The sequence below is a fragment of the Corvus hawaiiensis genome, chromosome 17, assembly GCF_020740725.1.
Source record: "Corvus hawaiiensis isolate bCorHaw1 chromosome 17, bCorHaw1.pri.cur, whole genome shotgun sequence".
NCBI lineage: Eukaryota > Metazoa > Chordata > Aves > Passeriformes > Corvidae > Corvus > Corvus hawaiiensis.
This window is the reverse complement of record NC_063229.1, coordinates 7027788-7049448: the sequence shown is the minus strand read 5'-3', so window position 1 is coordinate 7049448 and position 21661 is coordinate 7027788. Positions and strand designations below refer to the sequence as shown.

At 55.1% G+C, this 21661-nt stretch overlaps 2 protein-coding genes across 4 annotated transcripts in view; one reads left to right on the top strand and one right to left on the bottom strand.

The window, feature by feature from the left end:
• Nucleotides 1-3049: 3049 nt before the first annotated feature.
• On the bottom strand, nucleotides 3050-11938 carry LPIN3 (lipin 3). The gene is made up of 20 exons (XM_048322216.1): nucleotides 11745-11938; nucleotides 11346-11441; nucleotides 10343-10578; nucleotides 10013-10117; nucleotides 9455-9575; nucleotides 8856-9294; nucleotides 8148-8247; nucleotides 7864-8027; nucleotides 7688-7781; nucleotides 7439-7508; nucleotides 7260-7349; nucleotides 6616-6677; nucleotides 6318-6467; nucleotides 6040-6169; nucleotides 5651-5799; nucleotides 5400-5486; nucleotides 4312-4464; nucleotides 3931-4042; nucleotides 3736-3839; nucleotides 3050-3624 (listed from the first exon to the last, which is right to left on the bottom strand). Exons 1-20 carry the CDS (start codon nucleotides 11934-11936, stop codon nucleotides 3471-3473), a joined length of 2808 nt encoding a protein of 935 aa, XP_048178173.1. The 5' UTR covers nucleotides 11937-11938; the 3' UTR covers nucleotides 3050-3470.
• A 7836-nt stretch (nucleotides 11939-19774) lies between these two features.
• The window catches only part of ZHX3 (zinc fingers and homeoboxes 3), a 47056-nt gene continuing 45169 nt past the window's right edge, over nucleotides 19775-21661 (top strand). Inside the window, exon 1 of one of the 3 annotated variants that reach the window (XM_048321495.1) lies at nucleotides 19775-19861. The gene's annotated coding sequence lies outside the window, so the exon portion shown is untranslated. Of the gene's footprint in view, nucleotides 19862-20450; nucleotides 20527-21661 lie in introns of those variants that run through there. The other 2 variants (XM_048321497.1, XM_048321494.1) reach the window with 2 other exon arrangements.

Here is a 21661-nt window from a genome sequence, read left to right as displayed (position 1 = left end):
TATTTTTTTCCTCTAGCCTAAGGAAGGAGTCTCAAGCCAACTCTCAGTACTTTATGATGGGCCAGGGGAGCCCTCACCCCACAGGGGGAGTATCCTGCCTAAGCACCCTTTCCATCCCCTCACACCAGGGAGAAAACCAAAGAGAAAAACAAGCCACGGGCCGGGTTCCCTGTTCCCCAGCCAGGGCTGGGTTAGAGTGGCTGAACAGGAACAGCTTTCCCAGCAAAGAGGGAGCCAGGACTGACCATAACAAAACTAGGACAAGGAAGAAGTCTGACCTTCCGGAAAATGGTGCTATGTTTGGACTATTCCTGACTAGTCACTTGAAGCTATGGACAGTTTGTTATTTCAGTTCTCAGCTATTCATGTTTTAAAAGTGAAAGGAACTTTGTACAAAACTGGGCATTTTTAAAAAGATTGCTTGCAGAGTAAGGAAATGGTGCCCATGGGGTTGTCCTTGCATGGGCAGCTTTCCGAGGCCGTTGATAACTGATCCTGTTAAAAGACTGTGCTCTATTGTTTTTAAAACCTTGTCTATTTGTTCAGATTTTAAAAGCTGAAAAACTGTTTGTACTGGAAAGGAAAAAAATAAAGTATTTCTTGCTGAGGTTTCCAGGATCAAAATGACTTGTATGGCTTCCAGAAGTAGCAGACTAGGACATGACTTACACAGGGGTCAGGAAAGGAGAAGGTAGATGCCAGACTGGAGGAAGGAGCCCAGCAGTGCTTTTGCCTGTTTTCTTTTACTTTATAACCTCCCATGAAGAGAGAGTTGGGGATGCTCAGCCTCGAGAAGAGAAGGGCCTGGGGAGGCCTCACTGCGGCCGTGCAGGACTTGAAGGGTCCAATTGGAAAGAGGGGGACAGAGTGTTCAACAGAGTCTGTGGTGGGAGGAGAAGGGGGGATGGCTTTCAACTGCAGCAGGTTGATTTGGGTTGCATTTAAGGAACCACTGAGGGTGGTGAGGCTCTGGCCCAGGCTGTGCACAGAGGCTGTGGATGCCCCATCCCTGGGAACATCCAAGGCCAGGGGGGACAGGACTCTGAGCAACCTGGTCTGGTGGGAGGAAGCTCAGGTTTGAATGAGATGGTCTTCAGGGTCCTTTCCAAGGCAAACCACTCAGGGATTCCTTCATTCTACGGTCCCCGTTGCCCACAGCAGAGTGTGCCTTGAATCCTGTGAGTCACAATGGAACATAGCAAGTGTTTCAGCTGCAACTTATCCAGAAAAGAGCACAATAAAACCATGCGCCCTACAGCCACCATACCCTTCACCTGCTCAAAGTGCATCTGGCTCTGTCCCAGGAGAGTGCCATCCCTGACCCTGCTGTCAGTCCTGAACGGTCCCTGCTGCCTGGATCTTGCCATCCATCCCTGCAGGATGATCACTTTTGTCCCAATGAAGGTACAGTGCCACTCCATTGAGGTGGACACCCCTGAACTTCCAGGGTGGGCTGGGGGGGTGGTGTGGGACTGGGACCCCACTCTGAGCTTTTGCTCCCTGTGCAGGCTGTCACAGACACTGAGGAGGAGTTGGAAATCAATATTGATATAGAAGATTGATATAGAGGAGAGTATGGATATAGATGTAGAAGAGAACGGAGAGGAAGAGATGGAGGTGGACGTGGAGGAGATGGAAGAAGAGATGGAGGTGGAAATGGAAGATTACGTTGAAGACACAGAAGTGGATGAGAAAGGTGAGGAGGAGGACATGGTCCTGGGACGAAGACCGACCCCAGCAGCAGGACAGGCAGGTGCTCCCCATGCCCTGCCCACAGGCAGAGTGGGTCCCCTGCTGCCAGGCCGGGGCTGGGCTGGGTGCCCCGCTCAGGGGCACGGTGCCCCGGGGGGCTCTGGATTCTGGAGGCACAAGCAGCACCCCAGCCTGCCCTGCCCTTGCTTTGGGCCATGCCAGCCCTGTCCCAGTGCCTGGGGCCCGGCTCCCAGCCCCAGCTGGGCTCAGTTCTGGCAGCAGAGTCCTGCTCTGCCAGCGTGTCCCAGCCTGGGGGCACAGGGAACAGCCCTCAGGGCCGCACTGGAGTGACGGTGCCACTTGCTTTTCTTCCAGGACTGACTGAGATGCCAGGCAGGGATGCCACCCTTCTGTAATATGTTTTAGAGTTTGTTGTTTTCACCTGTAAATATGTTTTAGAGTTTGTTATTCTCTTCTGTACATACGTTTCATACATTGCTATATAGGTTTTTATAATGTAAATACGTTTTATAGATTGTTGTTGCTATAAAGATTCTTACATTGAAAATACGTTATGCAGTTTGTTTTGTTGCTGCTGCTCTTCTGTAAATAAACAATCTTTATTTTTCACACCCCAGCTCTATTTGCATTTGCTTTGGGCACAGGGAGCATTTGCAGGGTTGTGGTTTCCAGCTGGTCTGGGTTCCTGGGGCTGGAGGTCCCTGAGGCTGGTGGCATGGCCAACCTTGGGCTGGGGGGGTACCTGTGCACAGAGGGGTCCCACTGACAGAGGTCACACTCTCCTTGCAGTTGCTTTGGACATGCACGGGAGCTGTAGGGGCAAATCCCAACAGGCCCTGGCCCATGGGACCCCCCTGTTGGAGCAGGGCTGAGCCTGCGTGGTCCTGCAGAGCCTCATCCAGGGCTCTTTCCTGGCTGGCTGTGGGGCTACCGAGGCTGCACTGGGCTGTGGGCACCCCGCGATCCCGGGCACCCCGAGGGGCTGGAGCTGGCCTGGAGGGAGCCTCAGTACAGAAGCCTCTGGCTTTTGCAAGGTCTCCTGTCCTCATTGTCCAAAATCAGGCCCATGTACATGCAGAATAAGCCTGGATTTGTCTTCTGTTTTTAATTAATTTTGCTATGTTAGCTAAAGGAACTACGTTTTTAAAAAAAAAAAAAAAAGCCATTTTCTAGAAGGTGGTCCCATCTCCACCAGGACCCACTTGGTAGAATGCTTCAGCAAAATGAGCCCAGTCACATTTTAAAAGGACTGGGAGCCTGGCTCCCACTTCTATGCACAGGGTTAAAGCAGACAAGAGGCAGCCTGGGTTAAGGCACTATTTATTAGTCCAGAACATTCAAAACTCCAACATCTTCCATTGCCCTTTACAAATTGGTGGGCAGCTTCAGCTACCAAAATGCAGGGAGCTGGACTGTCTGGAACACTGGTCATACCAGAGGTAGTAACAGCTATGCCAGAGGCTCAGCAATAAATACAACAGTGAACAACCACCACCTTTAAAAGAGCCAGGCTTTAGAGGAGCTATAAACACTAGAAGAGACCCAGCTTTCAGGAATTTGTGTTTAGCAACTGGAGCTTTTGTAGAGTCAGAGCTCCCTCTTACCCCCTTTGGCTGCCTGCTAAGGGGTGTCATGACCTCTATTACAAGTGCAAGATGCCCTAGCAGCAAACAGGGAGGACAAGGTGCATCTGGAGCATTTAGTCCTGGCAAAGAACAGGCAGGAGAGCCCTGGGTCAGGTCTCCACAGGGATAGGGTTAGGGCAAGCCATCTAAGCCATCTAAGTCAACATCAGGCACTGGAGGTCTCCAGCAGGCACAGTGGCTGCAGTCTGGGGACACCAGACTAGCGCTCCTCCTCTGCCCCACAGGAGGGAAGAAGACCTCCACCAGCTCTGACAGCCGCTCGAAGCTGTGGGGGTAAGAAAGAAGTTACATTGGGGTCATTCAGCATTTGTTTGATGCTTCTCTGCATCAAAGCCAGGCTATCCCAAAGATGCTGAGGAAGAAACACATTGCTTACGTTGACTTTTGGTTCTTTGCGAGCTCCTGGATCAGCTCTCCCTTGGGGTTTACTGTGAATATGCGGCTCTCTGGCAGCCCTATTTGCTTGTAAGCGTAGACATCCTGCCCAAGGAAGGCCAGCACGGCATGAGAGCTGCAGGAAGGCACCAGCACCCAGCCTGAGCCCTCCCTCCACCCCAGGAGACCCACTCACATTGGGTCTGTTCCCAAAACCCGCATAGAAGGGACACTTTGTGGCAAACAGTTTTCGGATGTCTGTCAAACAGGTGACCTTGAACACCTCTGGCTTCTTCTCAATCACCTCCCTGCAGCACAAGAGACATGACCACAGTGGCATCACCTGGCCAGGACTGTGGGCACCAAACCTGTCTGGGGCTCAGGGTAAGAGGTTTTGTGCATCAGAAGCTTCACCGTGAAGCTCCAGCAAGGCCAGGCAGCTCCCCTGCTGCCTCCCACAAAAGGCACTGTGCACCAAGGAGGGCAGAGCAGCTTAAGGCTGGGACATTCCTCAGGATCAAGCTGGGGAAGGGGGTTCTGTCCCCAGGGATACAGGAAGTGCAGGAAAGGACAGTACCTGTGGAAGGCAGACAAGAGGCTACTGGGGGAAAGCAGCATGGGGCCCATCGGGAGGCCACAGCCTTGCTCACTGACCCATTTGAGGTAGCCTTTGGTGATGTGGGCCATGCCAATAGCCCTGGCTGAGCAGTAGAGGAACTTGTAGCCGTTCCTAGAGAGAACACAGGGAGCCCCTCTGAGCTGTGACCTGGGCAAGGCATTCTCCTGCTCCGATGAGGAAGATGTAGCCAAGTACCTGGCCTAAGCCCAAACCTTACTCCAGTAAGCAAGGTGGTTCCACAAACAACATGAATCCCTTATCTGGAAACCCAGACTAAGCCCAATCCCCACCTGCCTCACACTGGGAGTCCCTGGAGCACCCTCCACGCTCTCCCCAGCGGCCACACACCCACCCAGCTCAGCTGCGCAGCACCCATTGCTGCTCAGCACCCTCACACGGCACTTTCATCCCACGGCACTGCCTGTCAATTGTGGAGGGCTGCACCCAGCCCTTGCAGACGCCCGGGCGGGGGACAGCTCGGCAGAGGTGGTACCGGGGTGGCCACTGAGAGGCAGCCGAGGCGCCGGTCCCGTCCCTGCAATTCCCGGGAGCGCATCCCTCCCGTGTTCCTCCCGAGGCCGGAACGAGCCATCCACGGGCTCACAGTGCCTCTCAGTGGCCACAGGGGCCAGGGACCAAGCTGGAGGCTCCGCGGGGAGTCACTGCTGGTGTCACCCCTCGCAGGTGAGTCCCCTGGGCTGTGGGAAGTCATTGCTGGGTGCCCAGAGAGCTACCAGCACCACAGTGCTGGGCACCACCACTCTCAGGCATGACCTTGGGTGGTCTTGTCTGCTTCGGTGCTCAGCTATCCTCCCCAGCAAAGCCTCCACTGACACACACTCCTTCCAGGGAAGGTAATGCTAGCATCTGCTCCCAGGGGCCCTCTGCTTTCACCCCTCAACATCACGTAGGCAGCACAGCCAGCACCAGCCACAACTGACAGCAGACAGTGCAGCTGCCTGGGCCTGCATCAGCGAGTAAGAAGCCCTGACTCTGACTCCATCAGCTTCCCACTTCCCCTTGGCCTCAGCTGATCCAATACCTACAGGTGGATTTTGTGGAAGAGTTTAACAATCCCACGATGAGTCCAGTCTTTACCCAGTTGCGGCAAGATCTGTCCAAGAGCATCTGATCTAAAAGGAAAGGTCACCGGGTTAGTGTGATCCAACATGGTGAATATCCACTCCCACCCCAATGGGGTTTGTGGTCCCTCCTGCCTGCTTATGCAAGCCTTTAAAGGAGACTTTCCCCTAACAGGGGAAAACAAGGATTCTGGGGTGGGAGAAAGGCCTTTTACTTGGTGATGGTGCCATCGATGTCTGAGATCACCACTTTTTCATTCCAGTTCCACAGGTAGATGGTGGCCTCACAGCGGCATGTGCCCTGGTACTGAGTTGTCACGCTGAATGCCACCTCGTTGGGGCCATCCTGCAGATTCAACCTTCCCTGGGCAGAGGGGCAGCAAAAATGTTACACCAGCACCAATTCACACCAGTCCAAGGCTTGCCAGAGGCCAGACTTCCACCCAGCCAGGCCAGAGACCCCAAGCCTCTACAGGGTTTTCAACCAGGGCAAAATAGTTGGATATCCTTTGAAAACACGAGGTCAGGAGTAGAGAAATGCCTGTTTAAGGGTTGTGTCACCCCTACACACACAGACAGCGAAGGTGGAGGAATAAATGCATACAATTTGTTCGGAGGAGAGCCGCAGGGATTTCTTGTAGGTTGGCAGACGTTTCTGAGCAGGGGTCTCCACTGCCAACACATCCTCAGGGTGCAGGAGATGACTGTCACTGGATGACTCCTTTTCCTCCTGCCTACACAAAGTAGGAAAGGGGTCGGCCAGAGTCTTAACAAAGCTTTCTACCCTCTTTCATTAGGTAAACTTGGGAATAACTAGTGATGTAGGAGAAGAGACCAGGAGCATCCAGACTCCTGAAGATGGCCTGGGAGAGAGGCACTCACCTCTGCTGAGCAGGGTCAGGCTGCAGCATTCCCATCTTGGCTTTCCCTGTCTTGTAGAATGGCAGAGGTTTCTGAGTAGGGGCCTCCACTGCCAACACGTCCCCAGGGTGCTGGGACTCATTGTCACTGGATGACTCCTTTTCCTCCTGCCTACACAAAGAAGGGAAGGGGTCAGCCAGAGTCTTAACAAAGCTTTCTGCCCTCTTTCATTAGGCAAAGTTAGGAATAACTAGTGATGTAGGAAAGGAGACCAGGAGCATCCAGACTCCTGAAGATGGCCTGGGAGGGAGGCACTCACCTCTGCTGAGCAGGGTCAGGCTGCAATGTTCCCACGTTGGCTTTCCCTGGCCTCGGCTGCTGCTGCAGGCAGAGAGGTGTGTGCTGGTTTTGGCTGAGGTAGAGTTAATTTTCTTCACAGTGACTGGTATGGGGCTGTGTTCTGGATTTGGGCTCAACACAGTGTTGACAACAGAAATGTTTCTTTTATTGCTGAGCAGTGCTTGCACAGAGCCAAGAGCAAGAGCAGGGGCTGCTTTGCTTTTCTTCCAGTGGGAACAGCAACGCCAAAAGAGGTGTCACAGCAGTCCCTGCCTTCACAGGGACACTGCTTGTGGAAGAGTAAGCACAGCCTGGTGCTATGGTGGGGCAGGGAGACCAGCAAGCACATGTGCTGCCCAGGGATCTGGCATGACGGGCACATGGCAGGAGGTCTCACCACTACAAGGTCCACATTACTGCATTACCAGGTGTTGCTCTGCTGCTCAGGCATTAGGAGACCAAAGGGGACAGCTAGCAACCTTAAGAAGTCACCTCATCAGGTCCTGGATGTCCTCATAGCCAACCTCAGGCCATCTCCAGGACCCTGCTCCCACCCCTGCCAGTCAGCAGAATGATGCCTGTCCCCTGGGGACATGGCTGTCATATCCACTGCTGCAAACATACCCCGTCTGTTGGGAATTCTCTCCTCCAGGAGAACCACCACCTTCTGTCTTTCTTGGGCATCTTCTCCTTCACCAGTTCGTCGATGATGCTCTGTGAACATGGCAGAACATGGCGTGAGGTCAGTCCTCAGCCCAGACGCTGCTAAGAATCACAGCCAGTAAATGTGTTACACCACTGACCTCAGGAATGTTCCTCTGGAAAGCCTGCAGGGACAGGACTATGGGACCAGCCACTGCCCAGCTGTAATACCTAGAAAAAACAAGAGGGATGGGCACATCACCATCCTGCAGCATGGCCAGGTCCCACAGCTACTTTGGTACAGTCATGGGCTGGCATGGAGTCACATTTCTACAGGAGGGTTTCCATAGGGACAAAGGGGCCATGCTGTCCATTGTGGAACAAAGCAGCAGGAAGAGCCATCCACTCACTTGTTGTTGATCATTATCACCAGGTTCGGGTCACTGATGAGCCTTGGATTCTCAGCAAACTGCTGGTAGGAAACCATGTGCTCCATGAACTTCTCTGGTGGGACAGAGGCTGTGTTAATGCCATTGGGGGATAAAAAGGGTTTCAGGGCTGCAGATTCCCCTCCCCTCCCACCTACCATGAGAGATCTGCCTGTTGCCCCTGAGGCCCCCACACAGTGACAGGGCAACTGTAGGCATCGAGTCAGAGTCCGTGGGGTGGTTGGCAGGCAAGGTTGATGGCAGCTGGACACACAGAGGGTTGCTGGGCTCTGTCATAGGCCTCAAAGTCTGCTCTGTGTCACTGCCAGCAAGGGAAGAAATGGTGGTGACGTCAGAGAATAGCTTTAAACACACCTCCATCTTTTGCACCAAGGGAATTGCTCAAAAATATCTGAGGTTGGCCAGCTGGGGCAAGTCATACCTCCTGGGGAAATAGAGAGCCACCTGCTTCTTGTCCAGCTTGGAGAGGTCTTCCAGGCAAATGTTACTGGGACTCAAGTAAGGACTTCTTTTGGTGGATCCTCAATGCACAGACAGAAGAGAGCTTAGCTGAATCACCTTTCCAACCACCCCACCATCTATCGAGAAAGCCAACAGCATCATCCTCCATCATATCCATGTACCATACAAATGGGGCAGCCATTTTCCTACTGGAAAAGTTGCTGTAAGTCAACAGCAACAGAAGTGCCTCAAGACACCTGCACTAGCATGATCCTTAAATACACCATCAAGTGGGGCACATAAATGCTTCTCTGTGATTTTCCCTGACTTGGCATGCTCAGGATGAAGCCACAAGTCAGGCCAGGTGCTGTCAGACACTTGAAGTTAAGGTATGGCCTGTACTGCTGAGAAATCTTCTAAGTATGCAAAAGCAGAGACATTCAGGGATGGACTTCAGGGAACACAAGGCAAGAAAGCCTTCCTGGGAGCTGGGTGGTCACTGAAAAGTGGACACCTAAGGGATGTCTCTTCAAAGCAAAGGAGCTGGTAGCACACAGAGAAGGCAAAGTAAACACACCACACTTGGAAATCAAGGAGTTACACTAAATGGACAACCCAGGAGGTCATCTGAGTCAGACACATCGGCAGGCTCAAACACCACTTCAAGCAGCACCAGTCACCCTCTCACCTTGCTTCCTCTGCCTCTCCAGCTGGGACTTGGGGCCTTCTGAGCCTGACTGCCTAGGAGCAGTGGCTCCCTCACAGGGCTCCACATCTTGCTGAACCTCTGGCACAACACTAACATCTCCCTTCTGCTTCTCTTGTGGGTTTGAGTAGGTCCCCAAAAATCTCTTTGCCCTGACAGCACGGAAGATGTCCTTCAGCCTGAAGATTCTGTTCCCAGCCTGGGGTGCAAGCGTTGGCTCAGTAACAGACACAGCCAAGGAATGGGGTATGCCCTTTGCTCCTGCTGGGCTTGAATCCCTTCCTGGATATTCAGAGGTGGCAACAAGAGGGGTTGCCTTATCCACTGGGACTAGTGTTGCAGAGATGGTGGTTGCTGCAGCAATCTTTTGCAGCAGCATCTTTGTGGACTTGGCTGGTTTAACTCGCACCAATTTATTCACCTCAAGGAAAGCAGAGGAACAGGTTTGAGGACGGGAAGTTGCCCAAAGCATCACACAGAAAAGGACAACTTTCCTAAGGCTGCCTGGCCACAGCCTCCTCTGCTTTCTGTAGGTCTTTTGAACACCCATTCCCAGCAAAAGAGCAAGAGCAGGGACTCACCTGAGGGAGCTTTCCCCAGGTCCACTTCACATGGGATTCAGCCCCTAGAGCAAAATTCTCCTGTGGTCTGACCTCCAGTTCAGAATCACTTTTGGGAGAAGATGGATGGCTCAGCATGAAGCTGCAGGAAGAGAAGGTGATGTGGGGCCTCACCTATACTGCAGCCCCATGCTCTCCTATCAGTGCAAGGACATTTGGGGCCAAGAACCCTGTAAGGCTAGTTTTCCATGAAGTCACTTCTACCCTGTGAGATTGTCACTCCCAAAGGACCAAGACCTATGGAAGCTGAGACCTGAGGATGCAAAGTGCTATGCCAGCAGTTGCCCAGAGCAGCTCAGCAGCAGAGAGACCTGTGCACGTAGGCTTCTCACACCTGTGACCATGGCCACAAGTGTCCCTTGTGGTCTCTGAGCTTTCTTCCAGCCACACTGTATCAGGCTAGGAAAACCCTCCTCTCCTGACACCTCCAAGTCACTTTTCCATACCACCTTCCCTGCCATGAGGAACATGCCCTGCTCTCACCAGAGCTGAGCAGAACACCTCGGCTCTGTGCGTTACCTGTCCACTCTGAGCAGCTCCCCATCAGAGTATGGGTATATCTCTTGGGGCTGCAATGACTCGGTTTCTTCAAGGAGATCAGCAAAGGATGAACATGCTGCATCACTGCAAAGGAGGAAAGAGAGAGCACTTGTGCTGCTCTCAAGCAGCAGCCTCCTCTCCAGAAAGCTGGCAATACCCAGCTTCACCCTTCCCCCTGGCTCTCTACCCCACAGGAGACTGGGCTCCAACTTGCAAACACTTTCCCCCTGTTTCAGTACTGATGGGCATCGCCAAATGAACCCACAGGCTTGACCCCCTGTACCACCCTGCCCATGCCAAGCAGCTCACCTTGGGGCTGGCACCTCGCATGGCTTCTTCATGGACACGTCACTTTTGGCCTCATCAGAGCTGTCAGAACCCAACTCCGACACCTCCTTCCTCTGGGGCCTTCTCTTGCGTCGCCTCCTCTTGCGCAGGATCAGTCCAGCGCTGGTAGCCTCCAGCTCACAGGAGGGCTGAACAGCATCCTTTGGGCTCCGTGCCTTGTAGATGGGGGATGTGCGGAGGAAGTAGGGGATGCTGCCCTGAAACAGGGATGGGGAAGAGCCTATCAGCTCCCTCCAACACCCTCCTTTCCAGCCTAGCAGGGCCTTGCTCTCTGTGGAGCATACTATGGAACAGCACAACCAACACCACTGAGCCCTCAGCTCAGGGGTGGTTTTGTGGCCTGGCCTAAAAGGAAAGGATTTTTACCTACAACATGTGAATAAAAGAACGTTAGGGTGATCCAGCCACAAGCTAAAGACATCTTTAACACAGGCAAGGAAACACAGGCAGGAGATGGCACCACAAGACCAGAATTACCAAGGCTGAAATGGGATTTGACCCCAGAGCCCCTTCCTACTCCCAAACCTAGCCCAAGCCAACAGTGACCACAAGTCTGCCTGAGAGTAGGGCTGCCAGGATTTCTGGAAGCCACAACTAGTCTCATCCCACTTCCCACTGGAGCAGGCAGCCTGCCACAGCATCTATCTCATTCTCATCCCTGTCACAAGATCCCCCTGAGAGGCCAAGCTCCAAGATATCCGCCTGTCTGGCCAGTAGCCATGCCCATTGATGGAGACCAGTCTGGGATGCAGATATTTGGTCTAATACTCCCCTCAGGGTGCTCCACCACGCAGGTTGCAAGGTCCTTTGAGCAGGAACCTTTCCAGACACAGAAAACATCAGATGGGACAATGGAGTCACTCTGGGGAAGAGCAGCATTCCAAACCTGGTCATTCCACCTCAACCCCACACTTCCAGGTAGTCACAGTGGGACACAGACGTGTAGCACCTACTCATCACCCACCTCATGCTCTTCTGACTCCTCAACAAAGAAGGCCTCTCCATTGTCTCCCAGCTTCATGTGCAGATCCACAGGCTCCCCATTGATTTCAATGTCAACCTAGCAAGGGACAGAAGCAGGGGCACTTCCTGAGGGAGGGGATGGGTAGAAATTGCTCACAGGGCTGACAGCCGCACAGCCTTTGAGACAAGGGACCTCTCCCAATTTTCCTGGAGAGAACATTCCTCCCTGGAAATGGATGGGTTCCATTTGGGGGTATCCCCTTAAAAACTTGGCAAGCATCCCTTTCAGTGGGCTCCCATTTCCCTCAAACAAGGTCTTTCCATAACCTGTGGGTTATAGAAGATCCTGGGTCTGGAGACACTGGAAAGGAAGCGTAGCCCCAGGGCCGGCACCACTTACCACCTTCTCCTTGGAGCGCAGCACTCCCAGCTTCCCAAAGCGCACGTGAAATGGGGAGCACTTGAAGGAGTTGTCAGGCTGCCTCACCACGACCACATCGATGCAGCCTGACAGGGTGGCGGGGTTCAGATCCCGGTACAGCTCCTTCACTGTGACAAAGACGCTCTCAGCCAGCTGCCCCATGTAGTTCATGGTTTGAGACTGCAAGGGAGAGACAGGAAGAGATTCAGGTGGGGGAAGAGAACTCCAGCAGCTAAAAGCAATGTGAGTTTACTGTAGGAGAGTCATGCCATGGCTGCAAACACAGCTCCATCACGGGGATAGGTAAGCCTCTAGAAAAACTGAGGCAAACACCTGAAGAGCCTTGATGAAGATTAGCCACGGCCTCTGTGAGCACCACAAAACCATGAGTTATTGCATCCAGCTTGGAGGAGAGATGCCCTTGCCATTGGGATACACCGTCACATTTGCCCCTTGGGAGGGCAAATACAACCTCACAACAACACTGCACAGTCAAGCTGTCAACATCCCATTCAAACAAGAACTGGGCTGGCAGGAGACCTCCTGTCCTGTGCTGTCCTTAGAAATTCCCAGACAACTCAGGGCAGAGAGGTGGGAAGTCCAAGCTGCTCCATACACCACACATTCACTTTGAACGAAGTCCAAACCTAACATTTCTCACTCGGAGGGAAAGGCATCCCACATAGGCATTGCAGAATTGGCCAAACATAGCTCGTGTACAAGCCAGAACTTGTGCTGACAGAACAGCCAGGGGATGGTGTGGTGTCCTCAGGGACTCACCACAGCCCCCAGTTCACACTCAACCCCAAGGGCGGCTGGGGGGAGTTGGTTCCTTACCCAAAGGGATGATGACAAGCATGTACCACACAACAAGCCGTCTGCCCCAGCAGGTACCTAGCCTCTCCGATCCGTTTTGCACAAGCTCAGCCCTGTCCATTCCCAGACATCCCTCCTGGAAGGCAGTCTGAGGGAGCAGACATGGTTCCCGCTCCATGCCCCGTCCCCCACCTCTCCCTGGCAGCCGGGAGTAAGCTCAAATCCCAGATCCTCTCCGGGGGATGATAGCAGGGAAGTCCTAGCCAGCTCCCGAAGCTTCGGTGCCTCCATCAGCTCTGCTGTGAGCAGGGCCAGGGTCACAGGGCCAATCACCAACCTGCTGAGCCCAGCTTTCCCAGGCATTGCTGCTGGGGTGGGCAGCCCTCCAACTGCCTTCCCTGCTGTGCCGCAGGGCCTGGCAGCAAACGGGAGAGAGCTCCTCGCTGCACATGGGGGAGGTTTTGGAGAGGAGGAATGATCACACTGACTGATACTCCCAGGGCAGCAGTGATGAGCTCCCAGTTCAGATATACACTGACACAGGCCTGAAAAGTGCATAGGGAAAGTCCTGAGCAGAGAAATCCCATAGCATTTGGGGTGGGGGCTTGGAAATTATCCCCAGATAAGATGCACTGAGCACCACCTTCATGGTGAATGCAGGGTGCAAGAGCTCAACATAGCACTGCAGCTACACAGCAAAAGAAGTGCCAGGGCCATGTCCCCTCTGCAGAGCCACTGTCCCACCCTTCCCTCAATGGGCAGCTGCCCCCTCCCCAAGCATCTTGTTGCTGGGGGCTGCTTGGAATGGCTCTGGTACAGTTTTCAGCTCTCTGAATTTATTCCCTGTTGGCCTCACCCAAAACAGCTGGAGATAGTCAGGGGATGCAGAGAAGAGGCTTCTCCCTGCAGGCCTCGGCCCTACCATGGATGGAGCAGGCCCATTGGGGAGGTGAAGGGTAGACTATAGTCTGGAGACAGATTAATAGGCAGACAGAGCAAGAGTAAAAGTCTTCAAGTCACATTCAATAAATAAACAAACCCTCTTGAGGAACGGGGCATCTCCAGCCCTCAGCCCCCAAACCAGCGAGGATCACAGCCCTCCACCGAACAGCTCTTGTGGAGGATGAAGGGGACAGTCCTCCCCTGCAGACAGCTCACATCGACCTCCAGAGCCAAAGAGCAGCCCAAAATAAACCAGAACTTTGCTGACACCAGTCTGCCTTGCTCCTGGGCCACCCTGCCCATCCATCACACGCTGCCAACCAACAGGACCTTCCCCATTACCTGGGCAGCTGCTGAGCCTCAGCACCTCCTCGGCTTCTGCGCAAAACTAAACCCCGTGGGTTGCTCTGTGCCGGCAGCAGCACTCACCCTCAGCTCCTCCTCTCCCTGCTGCTTCCTTGCTCTCACCTGAGCGAGGGGAAGGCCCAGGCTCCACACGGGGCCTCCTGCTGAGGGCCCTGCCAGGCTGGGGGTGGCTCTGGGGTGGCAGCTGACATCTGGGGCTCACTCAACAGTCCCGTTTGCTCCAGCAGCCCCACCCGCAGCTGCCTTGTGCCCATGGAGACCCTTCCTTCTCCAACCCACCGTCCCACAAGGGCACGGTGAAGTCTTAATGAGACATAAAGGGTGGCCAAACCCCAGGGGCTCGTCTGCCCTGCATCATCTCCAGGGGGATGGGAAGAGGGCATGGTGAAAGGAAAGCACAAAAAAGCAGACACTTTAAGAAAACTGGTGGTCTCCAGATCTCAGGGAGCCTGACAGCAGTGGGGAAGTGATGGGGAATAGCAGGGTGGACTCGGGTGAGCAACTGAGGTGATGGGGATTTTTTGTGCCCCCCAAAAAGTGCATTGACTGCCACCATACTATAACTACAGGGCAGTGATGTGGCTGGTGTGGGCTCTGTCCTGTATTTACCCAACCTCTGTGCTTCCCCAGCAGCCTCTCTGCTGGCTTTTGGAGTGATGGGGATTGAGTGGTGGCACTTTAGGGACAAAGGCTCTCCAACACATCACTCATGGAGCTGACATTGTGCCGTGAGAGCAGGGAAGTGCCAGAGCTGGAGGGTGGCTGCTTAGGACATCTTTAGCCCCTGAGAAGAAGGATCCAAAGATGATGCGTTGATCTGCAGAAATGCCACAGCTCATTCCTAGGCAAGCCCTGTTAGCTCACAGTACCTCACTTTCCTCAGCTATGCTGATGGCAATTGGAGGCACAGAGATCCCCCCTGTGCCTGTCCAGTGCCAAGCAGGGCCTGGTATACAAGATCCCAGTCCCAACACAGGAACTTTCCTGAAGGCTGTGACAGATCTGCTGAGGAAGGAAGCGTATTTTCCAGCAGCTTAGTGTTCTGAGAGCTCTGCCCCTTGGTGAAATTGGACTGAAAGCAGCTATTGTGAGTGGCTGGGCATGGCTAAGGTCCCTGAGGAGCGTGGGCTGACACTGAGGTGTAGGTGGCTGCCACCAAACCCCACAGCCCATGGCAAGGTCACTGGGCACTTGTGCCCAGCAGGGAAGGAGCCTGCTTGAACCTACATCAAGACACCTCAGATGTGACACTTCAGGTGTTGTCCTTGGACCAGTGCTCGCTGATGCCACTGGAGCCAGTCTCAGCCAGGGCAGGGGGTTACACCCTGCAAGCCCTGAGGCCATAACACAAACCCCAGGCCTGGAAGACAAAAGCAAGGACAGATCTGGGCTGCAGATGCCTGGTAACTGGTAAATAATGCTGCAGAGGTCATTCAACAGAGCACATTCCAGTGCAGGACACCATTTCTTCCTCAGCCAGCTGAGTGGATCCTCAGGTGTGCATGGAGAAGGAAAAGAATGCCAGCAGGAGCATGCAGGCAGCTCAGCCTTGCTGTGGCTCCAAGCCCCCACCCTCTGGACATGGGGATGAGCTCCTGGCACTTGGGCACCCTGCAGCAGTACAGTCCCCACCACTTACTTCCAAGGCTCCTTGCCCCACTGGTTTTCCCCACCAGTCCTTACCCCTGGTTCCTGACACACCAATCTTTGCTTGTGCCCCCATGCTCCTGCAGCAGATCCCCAGATGTGCCATGGCTGTTCTGGGTGATGGCCGTTCCTCCCGGCATCCTACCCTGCAGTCCAACCTTTCACTTTCTTCTTCTTTCCTTCTTTCTCCTCCAAAAAGCTTAGAGCACTTTAATTGCCATGGTAATTTTTTGCAAAGCCATAAAATCATCCTTGGTTCCTGCTAGCTGCTTTTCATACTTCCTCTTAACTCCCCTTTCCTCTTTTTTGGAAGGTGAGCCTTGCAGATCCATCCCTCCCTGTGCTTGTAACCCTGCACACCCCAATTTCAATGTGTATCTTGTTCATCCTCCCCCAGGAGCTGCTCCAACAGGGAGAGGTTTCTTCCCCCTTTTGGGGAACAGATGTTTGCAACGAGCCTTTGCAAAACAAGACAGATATTTTTATTAGTCAACTGAAATGCAATATTTTTACCTCCTTGCATTCCAAAAAGCTCACAGCCACATCCATCTTGGCAGCTCTTGTCCTGCATCCCAGCACTCCCCATCCTTCCCAGATTGCAGCCTTCACCCATAACAGGGCACCTCTGCCTTCTGGGCTGCCCATACCTCCGCTGACTGTCGTGCTGAAAGCCCTACATCCTGAGATCCTGGGCCTCTCTAGAAAAACTCCATCCATCCATCCATCCATCCATCCATCCATCCATCCATCCACTTGGCAGCTAGGAGCACCCCCAAACTGCCCAGAAGCCTCCTAAATTTTCCTCTTCCCAAAAAGCAAGTTGTGTCTTCAGTCACAGGGTGAGAGAGTGGACAAGCTGTGTCAAAAAGTTGGGCTTCTTCTTCCCCCTCTTTGCATTTTGACAGCTGCTGTAGCCCAGCCAGGCCACAGCCAATTCTCCAGCTGCCTCCAAGGCGGGAGTTGATGAGGAGTTTGCCTCTTCCCTTGACCAATACATTATTTCTCTGGGATTTTCCCAGCTGTTCGATCTCGTATTTGAGTTGCTTGGCAGTCCCTTGGGATGCATCTCCTTGGATACTGCCTTGCTCCCTGCCTCTTCAAGGGCCTGAAATGTCTGGAGGGAGGTCAGACAATCCAGCAGTGAGACAGACTCGAGGAGCTGGCCAACCCACCTGCCTTCGTGCTGGCTGAGACCTGACACAGCTCAGGTCCGCAGAGATGCTGCAGAGGACAGGAGGGGAACCAAGTTGACTAAAAAGGGTCTTATTTTGCTTTGCAGACAAGCAAAGCTGGGGCTGGAACAGGAGAAATCCCTCCAGCTGTGGGGCTCAGCTAGTAGCTGGGGACACCAGCACTGTTTGATGGCTGGAAGCCCACATTGCAAACCCCTGCGGCATCCGAACCCTCTTATCACCCCAGAGTCAGGAAGCCATGTTCTCCTGTTCCCTTTCCCACACCAGAAGGATGCTCTGGGACCTCACTGTTCTGTGGCACAACCCTATGATGACGACTAGCCTGGCTCCTTTCTCCCTGGCTCTGCTCTGTCTTTACTGTCCCCTTTACATGGGGGTTTCCTGAGATGCTTGCAAAATCCAGGCAGCAGCCAGGCAGGCTGAGGCATGGCTGTAAAGATGCCTTTTCCTGAACGCTGTGCACTGAGCAGGATGCTGCAGACACCACAGGTCTGGTGAGGGATGGCCAGAGCCATCGGGCTGGGTGACAGCAGTCAATCAACACATCAGGTTCAAGGTCCCTGTGCCGGGCAGCTCCCTGGAGCAGCTGCCTGCTGCTGGCAGGGCTGTCATCCCTGACTGACATTCCTCTGCGGTGACCCTCCAGGGAATGCCTGCCAGAGGCTGGCATGTGAAAGGGCTTTCTCATTATCATGGCCCCTTCTCCCAGCAGGGAGAAACAGTGTTTTAAGAGGAAGGGGAGCTTGGGGAAGGCTGGCAGAGTTTCCTGACCCTCAGCTGACTGGGCTGGAGCTCCCATTTCCTCTCCTGGATCAACAAAGAGCTCCAGAAGCTTGTGAAAGGGGTGATTCAGCAAAACAGGATGAGAGGAGAGGCAGAAACACCAAGTCAGCACAGCTGGATGGGGTCAAATTCCCATCCTGTGAAAGCCATGGGGAGCAAGGCTCAGGTGTCCTACTCCCTCAGGCACAGGGACAACTCCTGAAAGTCCAGCTGTTCTGCATACCAGCCCTGGAGTCAGGAATACAACAGGAAAACAGCGTTGTTGGTTTTGTTTTTTCTTTCCCATTCCCAGAAAGATCAAGTCAGACTGGCCTGGCATGTGATGGAGTGGGTGGGAAAACCATTTTGCCTGAAAAGGAGGAAATGCCATCCTCAGTCCCCCATCACAGGCATTGAAAAAGCTGAATTACAGCCGCAGGACTGGTTGAAACCATCCATTCTGGTTTAAAAACATACTCTGCTGATTTGGCTCCTAGTTTCTGACCTGTTGGAAGTTCACATTTCTTCTGTAAACACAAAGGGTTCAAGTTTATTTAAAAAGAAAAACCAGAAAGCTGCAATTCCCACACAGTTGTGTGGCTCCAAGAGCCAGGGCTTGCAGAGAAATCCAGCCCTACACTCAAACCAGGAGAGCTGAGAGCCCTGAGCAAAACATGGTCCTGAAAAATGAAGTCTCTGAACTGAGAGCCCTCAGTTTTTGCGTCCCAGCTGCCGACAATCCAGCCAGGACTGCACTCTAAAGCCAACAGCTTTAGATAAGTGACATATTTACATCAATATAACTGTGAGCAGAGCCTGACCATCAGCCCCGAATTCAGGAAAAGTGGGATTATGCGCACATTTAGGCAGCTGGGAAATCTTTTCTCTTTTGTCCAAAGCTGGTATCTGATTTCAAGACAAGATCTTTCCAAGCCACGCTTTATTTAAAAGAAATAGTTGCTGCTCGGTTCGATTCCTGACCGGCTCACAGCAGGCTGGGAGTGACGCTGCCAAAGCCTTGGGGTGCAGCAGTTTGGGCACCCCAAGCACCTCTCCAGCCCGGGGAATGCCGGGGGGGGGCACAGAGGAGCTCTGGGGTCCAGCCCCCGAGCGCAGCTCACCCCATGGCTGAACCCCCGAGCCCCCCGCCCGCAGCAGCCCCCCTCCTGCACCGGGTCCCGCCTCCCCGGGGGGCAGCGGCTGGGAAAGGGAAGGGGCTGGGGGCTTCCAGCCACCCAACCATCCATGCCTGGTCCAGCCGTGCAGGGCTGCCCGCCCCGAGCCGCCCGCGGGTCTTGACAGCGCTGATGGAGATCACGGACCGTGAGCCCGTTCCACCGCGAGCCCAGCGCCGCCGGACCGGTTCAGCTCCCTGCGGGGAGCGGCACAGGCAGCGGGGGCGGCGGGGTCCGGGGCGCACCGCTCCGTGCCCGGCGCCCGGCGGTGGCCGCACGCTCCTCGTCACCCTCCCCGTGCTCGGTGCTGCTCCCCGGTACGCGCACCCCACGGGCTGCTACGAGCACCCGGGGCAAACCCCCGGTGCAGGCGCTCGCCGCACTCCCCGGTGTCGGTCCATATCCCAGTCCCGGTGCCCGATCCCGGTCCCTGTCCATATCCCAGTCCCGGTGCCCGATCCCGGTCCCTGTCCATATCCCAACTCCGGTGCCCGACCCCGGTGCCCAGTCCCTGTCCCTGTCCATATCCCAGTCCCGGTGACCGATCCCTGTCCATATCCCAGCCCCGGTGCCCGGTCCCTGTCCCGGTCCATATCCCAGTCCCGGTTCCTGTCCATATCCCAACTCCGGTGCCCAGTCCCTGTCCCGGTCCCTGTCCCGGTCCCGGTCCCGGTCCCGGTCCCTGTCCCTGTCCATATCCCAGCCCCAGTGCCCGATCCCGGTCCCTGTCCATATCCCAGTCCCAGTGCCCGGTCCCGGTCCCTGTCCATATCCCAACTCCGGTGCCCGATCCCGGTCCCTGTCCATATCCCAGTCCCGGTGACCGATCCCGGTCCCTGTCCATATCCCAGTCCCAGTGCCCGGTCCCGGTCCCTGTCCATATCCCAGTCCCGGTGCCCGATCCCGGTCCCGATCCCGGTCCCATCCCGACCCACCCGGTGTCCCCGCGCGCACGCGCGCTCCGGCCGGCTGCGGTGACGTCACGCCCCCCCCGCCCGGCGATGGAGGCCGGCTGATGCCGGTGTGTGTCGCGCCCGCCCGCCCCGCGCTCCCCCCGCCGATGCCTGGGCTCGGTGGCGCCCGCCCGCCCCGCTGCGCCGCCCGCCCCGCGCTCGGGGCCGGGGCCTCCGCCGGACCGCACCGGACCGGACCGCCCCGCACCGAGCCCCGCCGAGCCGCCACGGACCTGCCGCGGGTGAGTGCCCAGCGCGCGGCGCGGCGGGGCGGGGAGGGTCCCGCGCCCCGCGCTTCGCTGCCGCCCGCACCCGCTGTCCCCGGTACCGCAGACCCTCGGCAGGTGCGGGGCAGCGGGACCGAGGCGGTCTCATGCCCCCCGTCCCCGTGCGGGGCGCCCACCCGAGGGTCGGGACACGTGTGGACCCCCCCCCGCCCCGCCGCCGCCCCGGTGCGCCCAGCCCTGCCCTGCCGCTGGCCGGGGAGCGGCGGGGCTGCGCTGCCGTGGGCTCGCCAGCAATTAAAATTGAAATAAATCCAGTTAAAAATCCGGTCCCGCCGCTGTGGGAGCTTTGCGTGAGCACCCGGCTGCGTGGGGCGGCCCGGGACCCACCCGGCTGCGTGGGGCGGCTCGGGACCCCTCTCCCCCGGGGTGGTCTGGGTTGTTTTTCTTTTAGTCTGTGTTTTTAGAGGAAGAAAAGTGCTTTTTCCCAGCTCTCGTTGGCTGCTCGCTGCCTGGACAGCAGCGGGGCAGCAGACCCCACTCGTGTCGCAGCTGGGGGGTCGGAGGGTTGGGCACGGTGGGGCTTTTTTGGAGCCCTCGGTGTTGTGGCAGTGCCAGGTTTAAAGCGGCGGTGCTTGGGACAAACCGGGGTGTGAGCAGACGGCATCTCCCGGTTCTCCCAGGTAGGAAAACTGAGCGGCCGCTAAGTGACGAGCCCGAGGCCGCACAGGAAATCTGTGGCGGAGCTGGGGCCAAACCCCAGCTTTGCCGTTCGCTGCTCTCCTTGCCTGGCTGGGGACAGTGGTTTAACCTCACGCTCTCGGGCTGCCGGGGTAAAGTCCTGCCTGGGCTATGCCGGCTCCTATCCAGGGCTCCTGCGGTGGCAGCCGGGCGTGTGGCCAGGTGCCAGCAGACCGAGGCCTCTCTGCTGCGAGAGGTGGATTTGGAGAGCAGAGATGTCCCTTTGGATGGATGTGGGTCCAAGGTGGAGAGTGGGGGTGTGCTGCTCGGGTGTCACAGTTGCTTGGCAAGCTGGCCTGTGTGAGAGTGGCCCCATCCTGCTGCTCAGAGCACGCTTTGTGCCCTCAAATCTCAGAAAATACGGTTTTTCAAAGGAGTTCTCTGCTATTCTGATTACGTGATGGGAAACCTTTAGGGGAGAGGTAGGTGATGTGCCTCATCAGGCCATGTGACATACCTGGAAAAGCTCATATACAAGCCTTTCTTGATCTCATTTTTCCCATTTCTGCCCCACTAAAGGGCACAAACTCTGCCCAGCCATGGGCTTTTGCCATAGGGTGGCTTCAGTTGAACAGGGAGGGTTTCCTTGCTCTTCTTCCTGACCACCTACTCTGGCTGCAGTCCCCAAACAAGGATCACAGTGTCCTGAGGAACACTTCTCCATGGATAGGAAGCCAGAAGTTTACTTCATTGTCTGGAACAGCTTATTCTAAACTAATCTCTCTTTAAGAGATGAGGAGGAAGGGAAAAACACCCAGATGCTTAGAAGCATTTTATTTACCGTAAAAGAAAACAGCAATTTAATGATAACTTCTATTAACTAGGTTGGGTCTGTGACCTTGATGTATTTTACAACATAGCTGAGAAGAGGGAGCAGACTGTTCCAGTCTGTTTATTGTTTCCTCTTAGTGCATCCCAGTAACTCGCAGCACACGGATGCCCACACAGTTCTGGAGTCCTGACCCACCTTTGGGGGTGGGAAAGAGGAGGCTGTTGGATCCGATTTGCTTCAGATACAGCCTAATCTGTAGCTGGTGTTAATTATATTGTAGATGGGTTGGGGTTTAGCATAGGTTT